Source organism: Aplysia californica, unplaced genomic scaffold (assembly GCF_000002075.1).
Source record: "Aplysia californica isolate F4 #8 unplaced genomic scaffold, AplCal3.0 scaffold00623, whole genome shotgun sequence".
Classification (NCBI taxonomy): domain Eukaryota; kingdom Metazoa; phylum Mollusca; class Gastropoda; order Aplysiida; family Aplysiidae; genus Aplysia; species Aplysia californica.
This window is the reverse complement of record NW_004797893.1, coordinates 452,927-462,922: the sequence shown is the minus strand read 5'-3', so window position 1 is coordinate 462,922 and position 9,996 is coordinate 452,927. Positions and strand designations below refer to the sequence as shown.

At 37.4% G+C, this 9,996-nt stretch overlaps 1 protein-coding gene across 6 annotated transcripts; it reads right to left on the bottom strand.

The window, feature by feature from the left end:
* Nucleotides 1-596: 596 nt before the first annotated feature.
* Nucleotides 597-9,012, bottom strand: LOC101861765 (glutaredoxin-like protein C5orf63 homolog). 6 transcript variants are annotated; one of them, XM_035972242.1, is made up of 3 exons: nucleotides 8,786-9,012; nucleotides 3,054-3,416; nucleotides 597-1,067 (listed from the first exon to the last, which is right to left on the bottom strand). In XM_035972242.1, exons 2-3 carry the CDS (start codon nucleotides 3,315-3,317, stop codon nucleotides 891-893), a joined length of 441 nt encoding a protein of 146 aa, XP_035828135.1. In that variant the 5' UTR covers nucleotides 3,318-3,416; nucleotides 8,786-9,012; the 3' UTR covers nucleotides 597-890. The 6 variants fall into 6 exon arrangements, with proteins under 6 accessions (XP_035828135.1, XP_035828136.1, XP_005107756.1 ...); XM_035972243.1 differs by having other exon boundaries at nucleotides 8,890-9,012; XM_005107699.3 differs by having other exon boundaries at nucleotides 8,899-9,011.
* Nucleotides 9,013-9,996: the final 984 nt, after the last annotated feature.

The window sequence follows — 9,996 nt, the reverse complement described above, 5'->3', positions numbered from 1 at the left end:
CCTATTCTTTAATTTGCTACGGATGAGATCCTTTGATTTTCTCCCATCTTCCATAGTCCATTTCATAGCACATCATAGCAAGCACATAGAGAGCCACATTGGAATCAGGTATTCCATAAATAAATGAAAATATTATTTGACCTATGCAGGGTCGCAAAAAGAGCAAGAATTTTTATATGTGAAGGCTACATCTTCTTTTCCCCAAGTGTGAAAGCTTGGGACCAGTTTCATATGATGATCTGAATAAGGGTTTTGAAAAACTGCAAATTATCTTGAAACATGCCTCTAGTATAATATAGCTGGACAAACAACTTGAACTCGTTAGGACCACATCATTTTGTTCAAATTCGCCATAACTCAAGACTTCACATTTTGTACTAAAATATACCGGTAATGTTAATGATAATGTTATTGGCATTCAAATCCTTACTTTTCTACTCCCAATAATAGCGCCAATTTGTGTGCCTTACACAATGTAGGCCTATATTTTTTGTAAGAAAAGCCATCACAGTATTCTCAGTCATGCTTCATTCACTGTTTTCGTAATCATGATGCCACATTGACACAAATATAAGCAAGTCAACTAGATCTGTTCAGAGTTAGAGTTGACGTTATTCTCATTTTATAGCAAAAGCAATCAGAAATCTTGTAGAAATAAGACACATACGTATGCACTTTAACAAAGAAAAACATGTAGGTACATTTAGATACGACTAAATTCTGTCAAGCAGAGCATAACATTATTTACATATGCTATAAAAGGTGATTATCTTTCAACACATTCACAATCCACACAGTTTTCATTGAAGAAAAGGGCATTTATTACTGATTATCTAGTTTTGACATTATACACATGTATTCTGTCAAAAATGAAATGAATGTGCACATAATTAGTCTCGAAAACAGTCCTCGTAAAAAGTATCAATAGCCTTTCTCAGTAGATCAACATTTGCTCTATGCTTCATCAAGAATTTTCCTTCAAAGTGAAAAACTGGTATGTCATACTTGTAAGCCTTCCACCATTGCTCGTTTCCTGGCTTTGTGATGTCCACTTTTTCCAAGGCAACCTGTCACGGAACATTTAAAAACAGTTGTCATTTAATCTCTTTGGGAATGTGTAGATTTAGGACATTGTATGTTATTGAGCATATCTTTGTCAGCAAATGGAAAGACACACGCACCTGATTCAGCTTTGCAAGAAGACTGATATTTAATTAAAAGAAATCTAGAAACAAGTGTCCAATAATAAGTTGGAGAAAAGTGTTTTTTAGTTTTAGGAGAGGTTTTACGGCCCTCGCAACTGCATTAGGTCATAAGAGCGCCAGGAGATTAGAGGAGTTACAAGAGAGTAACAAACATAAAAAAGGAGGGGAGATAAGGAAGATAAATATATGACAGGAAAGAAGAAGCAATGTGTGAGCCAGAGTATGGTTAGTATTAGTATGAAAAACGAATACACACAACAAACCAAAGGTTCCCGCATAGTCATAACAAAAATAAAAGTCATGAAGACAATCAGAGGCACTGCAAAATTATGTTCAAAGACTTTGGTTTAAAAACAAGGCAGAAACACGGAATGAACTATGCATATATTGTGCTCATCTATAAAGGTCTTCCGGTCAAACAGTTGTTTTCAGAGAATCTAACTTAAAAGAAAGGATAAAGTAAAGATTTCACAGGCACTCAGATGACAGCCATGTAGGTTACTGTAAGAAAACCAAAAAAAGGATTCTAAACAGAATATCCAGAGTAAAAGAACACAAGGATGAACTCTACAAATGGGACAAAAACATGATTTCGAACTAATCACTTGTACTATGTCCACTGACTGATACATTATCATACATTGTAATCTTTTTTAGTTGTAGTGAGAGTTTTACGTCACTTCTATACAAAAAGGTCACATAAGTGTGGAAGAATAGATGTTACAAGAGAGTAGCGTACTCAAAAAAGAAGGAGGAGAAATAAGGACGATACACTGAGCAGGACGGCCCAATTTATGACAAGATACCGGACTTCAAGTGTGATGCGATCGAGAAGAAGAAGAAGGACGATACATCGATAGGTATTTGATAGAAAAGAAGGAGAAAACCACACCAGAGCACCCGCCAACCACCCACACTGTAATATTTGAAGCCAGGGACAAGCAAACTCAATACAGCATACACTATAGCTAAATGATGGTGCATGTGTATGTGCATCAGTTTTCTTTCTCACTAAACATGGGTGTCCAAGGCTTTGTGAGACTGGGAGGTCCCTATGGGAGCTTGCGGCTCATGTCAAGAAGCCTTTTTGGTTTAAATTACCATTTCATGTGCAGGTATGATTCGTTGTCAAGTACAAGTATCTTGATATGTAAGGGGTTTTTCCCATCCCAGATTCGAGGAAAGATGGGATTCAGAATTCAGTCTTTTCAGATAAGGTCAGATCATTGAAGGGGAGACCCTTGCACACATTGCACCATCACAAACAGAAAAAGTTAGGACTGATAGATCTAGAGCTAAGTACAGTTCAATAAGGTCGTTAAAAAAAATATGATGCTGCTGTAAAGCAAGATATTTCTAACTGAGGTAAAAATAAAAGAAATTGCACATTGGCTGAAAACGGCCTAAACTCTAAAAATAAAAAGATCAAGTCATGAAATAAATAAATATAGGAAAACTTTCAACAACACCAACTGCTTTCTAAAACGACATCTGAAATGTAACAGGAAAACTTTGACAAGCAACTTGCAGACACACACCTAGAATATTACAATTTAAATCAACACAATAATCAATATATATAGAATTAAAGGACTCTTGCTTCCTGATTGGAGCACACATGCAAACAAAATCTATTCTCATCAAATTCAAAGCTGTTTTCAGCCAATTTGCAGGTTCTTTTATTTTTACCTCAATTAGAAATATCTTGCATTACAACAGGAAAGTATTTGTGTAAAATGACAATTACTATTAAACAAAGAAAAGAAAGGTACAAAAGAAAAAGATTAGGTCCAGATAAAAACATTACAGGAAACTCAACCCCCAAAAATGTTTTGAGAAATGACCCACTTGATTGAGAAGTGGCTTGAGAACCTCCAGAGCTTCATCACACAGGGGACAAGGGTCTTTAGTGTACAGTGTGAGGACTGGAAGCACAGGTCTGTCTGAATTTGAATCATGTGACATTAGGCGAACAGGCATCTCTGTATTGTTGAACTGACATCTCATGTTGGTAGGAAAAGCCAAACATATAATTTTTTTTAATGATGAAGACGCAGAGTCAGACGTGCTCCGCACTGAATTCACAAATCTTACAGTGATTGCTCCAAACATGATCAGACAAAGTTTCCTTTCACTTCACAGACTTGCAATGTTTCGTAGAACTAGCACCAAGTTCAATACATTTTAGGCACATTCAGAGTGAGTAACAACCTGATAAATTTTTAAAAAGGCACAATGATTTATGGGTGACCTTATTTAGGCCACATATGGCCTAAATAAGCTAAACCCCCCTCCTTTACCTTATTTAGGCCACAGGTGGCCTAAATAAGCTAAACCCCCCTCCCTTACCTTATTTAGGCCACACCTGTGGCCTAAATAAGCTAAACCCCCCTCCCTTACCTTATTTAGGCCACACCTTTATACAAAGTCACAGAAATATTCCTTTTGTGCTTATTGAGGTACAGTGCAGGGTGATTTTACCTGCAAGGATAATTGGACAAAATGGGTAGAATCTTTATTGCTAATGGTCATATTTAGACAAATCCTATATCATTGTCTTTTTTTTTCTTAACTGCTCATGGTTATTAAAGAGTAAGCCAACTAGGTAGTAATTTCGGATTCCTAATACTAATATTATGGGCATTCTTAAAATTTTAAAACTTGTTTTTAGCGCTTTTCTCAACGTAAAACGGATTCCGTAAAAAAACAATGACCATATCTTTCTTTTTCAAAGTATTGTGCATATTATATTTGTGTGAAACTATATATTCTATGCTTTCATGTACATGAAAAAAGCTAATAAAGGCAAGCAAAATGTTCTTCAGAGACACAGATCTAGTAGTAGGCCCACTGAATTTTTTTTATAAACCGGGAAAGATGACCTGAAGATAACAAAATTATTTTATGATCTTCACTTGCACTTGCAACTTTTTGGATAAATTATAGTCTACCTCATTGTCTTTTTTTTCCATCATTTTGCTTCACTATTCATGACAACTGGCATGTATTGTTTTCAGTTATTATCAAGAAAGTGGATAGGCGGACTACGGGGTCTATCTAGCCAAAAGGATAGGTGGACCCCGGGGTCTACCTAACAAAATGCTAGGATTTAGGATGTGAACCCTGGAGTGAGCGTAGTGAAATAAGTAGTAGATCTAGGTTTAACTAAGGATCGGTGGACCCCGGGGTCAACATAGTGAAATAAGTAGATCTCAGTTTATTTTATAGTAGGACTGGCGGAGCCCGTGGTCAATGTAGTGAAATTATAAGTAGATATAGGTTTAATTAAGGATTGGTGGACCCCGGGGTCAATGTAGTGAAATCAGTAGATCTAGGTTTAATTAAGGATTGGTGGACCCTGGGGTCAATGTAGTGAAATAAGTACATGTAGATCTAGGTTTAATTTTAAGGATTGGTGGACCCTGGAGTCAACGTAGTGAAATAGGTAGGTTTAAGGTGGACCCCAGGGTCTACCTAACGAAACGCTAGTTAGGTTTTTAGAATAGGTGGAACCTGCGGGGTCACCGCAGTAAAATAAGTAGGTTTAATCAAGGTGTCCCGGGGGTCCACCAATCCTTAATTAAACCTTATTCCTCTACGGCTATGGTGACTCCGGGGTCCACCAATCCTTTTAAAATTAACCCTACTTATTTCACTACGCTGACCCCGGGGTCCACCAATCTTTAAAGAAACATACTTATTTCACTACGGTGACCCCGGGGTCCACCTGTCCTAAAACCTAGTATTTCGCTAGGTAGACCCCGGGATCCACCTTAAACCTGCTTATTTATCACTACGTTGACCCCGGGGTCCACCAATCCTTACTTAAACCAAACCTTATTTCACTACGGTGACTCCGGGGTTTACATCCTAAAACCTAGTATTTCGCTTTGCAGACCCCGGAGTCCACCTATCCTCTTCAGGACTAAACTATTATCAATTTGCAATTTTCATTGATTAGCATATTTTTTTTAAAATATTGAATCAGAGATTCGCTTTCTAAAAAGTCCACTGCTAATGCTATTCTTTTCAAAGAAAATGGCACAATTTGATTTTATGACATGTTGAAAAAAAAGAGTTTTAAAAATATCCCGAAAACAACATAAAATGATGATATAGATCTCTCTCTCTCTCTCTCTCTCTCTATATATATATATATATATATGTGTGTGTGTGTGTATTTGTGTGTGTGTGTGTGTGTGTGTGGTGTGTGTGTGTGTGTGTGTGTTATTATATGTATACTAAAAGACTGAGCAGAGGCTTACAATGTAAATTCTCTGCTCTACAAGTAGAGAAAATCTTAAGTTTGCGCAAAACAGATTTTAGAAAAAAAGTTGGATCTAATTATTCTAATAAAAGTAAAAGTGATTGTTATGCTGAGATTTGTTATTATTAACTCTGGAAATACAGTTACTTGCTGAATCTAAAAGTAACTAGAACTGTGCAATTCGTTTTATTTCAATTCCAAAGCCCAAAGGCATAGCAATAATAAGTTAGATCTAGATCTAGCAGTTGTAGGCTCTCTGGCTACTTCTAGCATAGGCCTGCTACTACTGATTCTAGACAGGGAATCTAGATCTTGCTATCGCCTGCACTATTTAAGTCAAATATATGGTAAAATAAAAACAAAACTGAATTTTTTGTCAGTCAGTACATCCCAATTGCCATAGCCGCACGTATTAATAGTTGAATAATGCGATACCGAAGCAACACGTTATCACAGTGTGCAGGGGAGAGCGAGGTGCTCGGTCGATTCGGTGGTTCGGCTTTTGTAGATCTATGCATTTTTTACGGAAAGCCCTATTACCTGGCCTATTACTAGATCTATTAGTGTTGTGAAAACTTCAACCTCTACAGCTCAGGCGTCAAAAGATGCTGGAAAATAATAATGCGTCCTGAAGTTTCATAATTTATTTTTATACAGCATAACACAGTACACAGCCAGTAGTTTTTATTTCACCGAGTTATAAAAATGGCCTTCGTATAAAAATTGCCTTGTTTTCAGAAGCAAATTTTAATAGTTCTAGTTCTACCGAATCGATTTTCACGCGAATTCAACCATTTTGATGATCTTTGTTTTCCTTTTAAAAAGATGTAGATCTAGGCCTGTCGGATGTGGCAGTGTGATTAACACTGAGTTGTTTAGATCTAGATCTAGACCCATCAAAACACGAGGCTTCGTGGCCGATCACAAAAGTCTACGGGGCTTATCGAGGCCGATTCGCCCTGCTGCGAGCACGTTCACTAAACTGCCTATAGATAGAATCTACTACCAAATATTCTCTACACGATCTTTGCTACTACTACTACTAGGCCTACTAGCCTACATGTACTACTACGAGACAGTAAGAGAGAGTGTCACTCAGACAAAGATAGTGTAACTTTGACTCAGCCACGTAGTGTACACACTTTTTATACCCCAAATTTAACCCGGAAGTCCATTCGGAGGATTTGACCTTTTCACTTGACCAAAGTGTGCCAAAATGGTAGCCTAGCTTTTGCCCCTCCATGAAGGAAAAATCTGGCCCTCATTCAAACCATTGGGATTGAGCAAAATTTTGCGTATTGTGCTTTGTTCTTTACAATATTCATTATGGTTATGATTTATAAGTTGTACACTGAGGCAAAACCATACTAAATGAGAAAGGTGCACCATTATGAAAGTGGAATGAACTCAGTTGCCTGAAAAGGGTAGTTTGAGCATGTGTGGCCTATATAAGCTAAACCCCCCTCCCTTACCTTATTTAGGCCACAGTCCACTGTGGCCTGAATAAGCTAAACCCCCCTCCCTTACCTTATTTAGGCCACAGTCCACTGTGGCCTAAATAAGCTAAACCCCCCTCCCTTACCTTATTTAGGCCATATGTGGCCTAAATAAGCACTCCCATGATTTATATATATATATGCAAAAATTTCTAGTTCGGTGCTGGTTTACTTGAGGTCTACTACACTACGGAGGTCTACTGTAAGTCCGGCCTGATTGACCACGGTCTTCTGCGATATCATCTAGCATAGCGTTGTAAGTCCCACCTGATTGGCCACGGTAATGAGCAGTGTGCGGTTGGGTGCATGGATTGCTTTATTTTGCAATGTTGTTTAGAATAGATCAAAGAACTTTGCTGTGACAAACATTATGATTGACAAGAAATTAGCGACAGCAACTTTTATGGCACGTCACCACACACACATAAATGGGATGTGACAAAATGACCGGTTATAGTTATAGCCTTCATTATATATAAACATGATCAAGGGGAAAATGTAAACTACAACCATCAAAACAATAACAGTCCTTCTGAGACCAATATTTTTAAGTAAACTGATCCTTGTCACAAATTGTTCGACCAGTCTGGTATAGCTAGTTGACTGTCAACGAAGTTCTAAAAACATTGTGGTACACCTTCAACGAAACTGGCACCTACTTCTACTACGAATAACAGTAGGCCTACGAACGTAGACAATAATTCTTTTGATATATATAGTTGAACCTGCCCTGACGGCCACCTCTACAAACGGCCACTTTCCATTTCCCCCTTGCGTTTTTTTCAATATAATTTAACTGTGTAATACGGGCACCTGTCCAACGCGGCCACCATATTTTAACCCACAACCCCTATCACACTAAGTAATAACCCCTGTCTTAGACGGCCACCTTATAGTGACTCCATTACGTTTTGTCAAAAATTGTGCATTGGCCCCTGGGGTTGTGGGCGAGTCATCATAATCCAATCACCTGTCGTTGTTGTTAGGTAGTCCCTCCAACCGATCATGTTACGTAGGCCCCTCCCACTGTTGACCAATAGCAAATTTTCAGCTGCTGATGAGGTAAGCGTGTGATCCCTCATAACCCATAAGCCCTGCCCAGAACTCATACACAAATCGTAAGTGAGATGAGTGGTCACTGTTTACCCAGTCTGTAACAAAGTAACAATGGACGTCAACATGAACTTGTGACAGAAGCGTCACTCGTTCTTCGAGTGGTGGCGACCCATGTGTTTGTTTTACCATAGCACTCGGTCCTCCTTGTCAGACACATTTCGTTATAGAAATTGCACAAAAGCAGCAACAAAAGAATTTTTAAAAACAGCGAAAACAGCAACAACAATGCGGCCACCTTCGGTTGGGACCTCAGAAAGGAAAGGTTTATTTTCTTCATCTTGATCAGTCCTGCCTAAGACGGCCACCTGTCTTATACGGCCACTTTTCTCCTTGACAATGGGTGGCCGTCTTACACAGGTTCGACTGTATATAGATCTATATATATATTCTGGATGTACCTCTTATTAGAGCATATAAATATGATCCAGGTGTGTCGCAGACCAAGACCTATAAAGGCTAGAATTAAGTTGAGCTGTCATTAATTTCAGAGACTATTAAAAAGCTGACAAGAAAGTCTGATTGTTATTGTTAAGGAATAAAGGTCATCAAGTGTCAACTACAAGTATAGTCTTTCAAATTCTTATTCTCTTCATATTGTTAAGCAGGTGGTTAGAGCTAGGGCACTACTAATAGATATAGATCTAGATCTAGAGGTCCTTCTTTAATTTCCCTCTCTGTCATTTCTGTCTGGTTTGTCTTACTTTTTTCCAGCACTGGCACTACGACCATTATTATTCATTATACATATTGATTGTATTGTGTCTAGCCTATTAGATCAAGTAGAAAAATAAAACTGTTCCTGTACAAATCATACACTACACAGCTTATCTCCGATGACATGGGCAAATGTAAAGGGTTTCACATTCACACAACAAAATTCTTTTCCTTGCGATTGAACTTCAGGGCTGAGGCTACTTTTACTTTCGTTTTTACCCTAACTTGCCAAGTTAATGAATACTTTTTCATTTTAAAGATTTGTATTTCCAAAGTTTAAAAACATTGAAAACCTATACTACAACCTATATTACTTTTACTGTATTAGAAATCACACTTATCAGTTATGTAATCATCTTTCAATATGTATTAGATATGGTACTCTTTGATATGGTTTGAAGTAATCGGTGAGAAAAATCAAAAAAAAAATCATCCAGTTTGAAACTAGACTCTTCAAAATCTGGCATAGTACATGTTATAAACTCCTTGTCGTCTCCCTTTCTCACCAGATTCTATTCGAGCTTCGCAAATTTATTTAATTATCGCTATCATTTAGAATTTACATACGATGTAACACACAAAAAAGTATGTATAATTTATGAGTTTTGTCAAGTTGTATTTCAGATTCCTAATTAATTTTTAGCCTAAAAATTTTTCTGAAATAATTTTCTTTCTTTTTTTGTTTGTTTGTTATTCCCAACAGGGTCTGTCTCATCTTTCCTATCCAGATCCAAATCTAGATCTATCTAGATTTAGATCTAGTTTTATAAGATCTAATACAGGCTGTAAACCGACCTGTAAACCTGGAGTTAAAATTAGATTCCTTATGTTTTCTTCTATTCCCATCAGGCCTACCTGTAGACTTATTATTATCATATGGAGTCCTGTATTTCTTCCTCCCTTTCTCTCTCTCTCTCTCTCTCTCTCTCTCTCTCTCTCTCTCTCTCTATCCCCCCCCTCTCTCTCTCTCCGTCTTTGTCTCTCTGTCTCTCTCTCTCATCCGAAGTTCAACTTGACCATCGTGACCACAAAATTAAAGGACATTTCAAAATGTTATCCACTACTCACTAGTTCATTTTAGTGGTCTACTTTTTTTTCAAAATAGTCCCGATATGAGCAATATTTTGTGCCTGCTAGTAAGATTTTCTAAAATGTATTTATTTATTGATTGATTTTTAAAATTAAAAAAAAAATTTTT

What these genes read in the sequence shown, in the direction of transcription:
- LOC101861765 (XM_035972242.1), bottom strand. Translation starts at nt 3,317, where the DNA reads ATGTTTGGAGCAATCACTGTAAGATTTGTGAATTCAGTGCGGAGCACG. An exon ending in TCAAGCCACTTCTCAATCAA is followed by an intron (nt 1,068 to 3,053) that starts GTGGGTCATTTC and finishes GTTCCGTGACAG; the next exon opens with GTTGCCTTGGAAAAAGTGGA.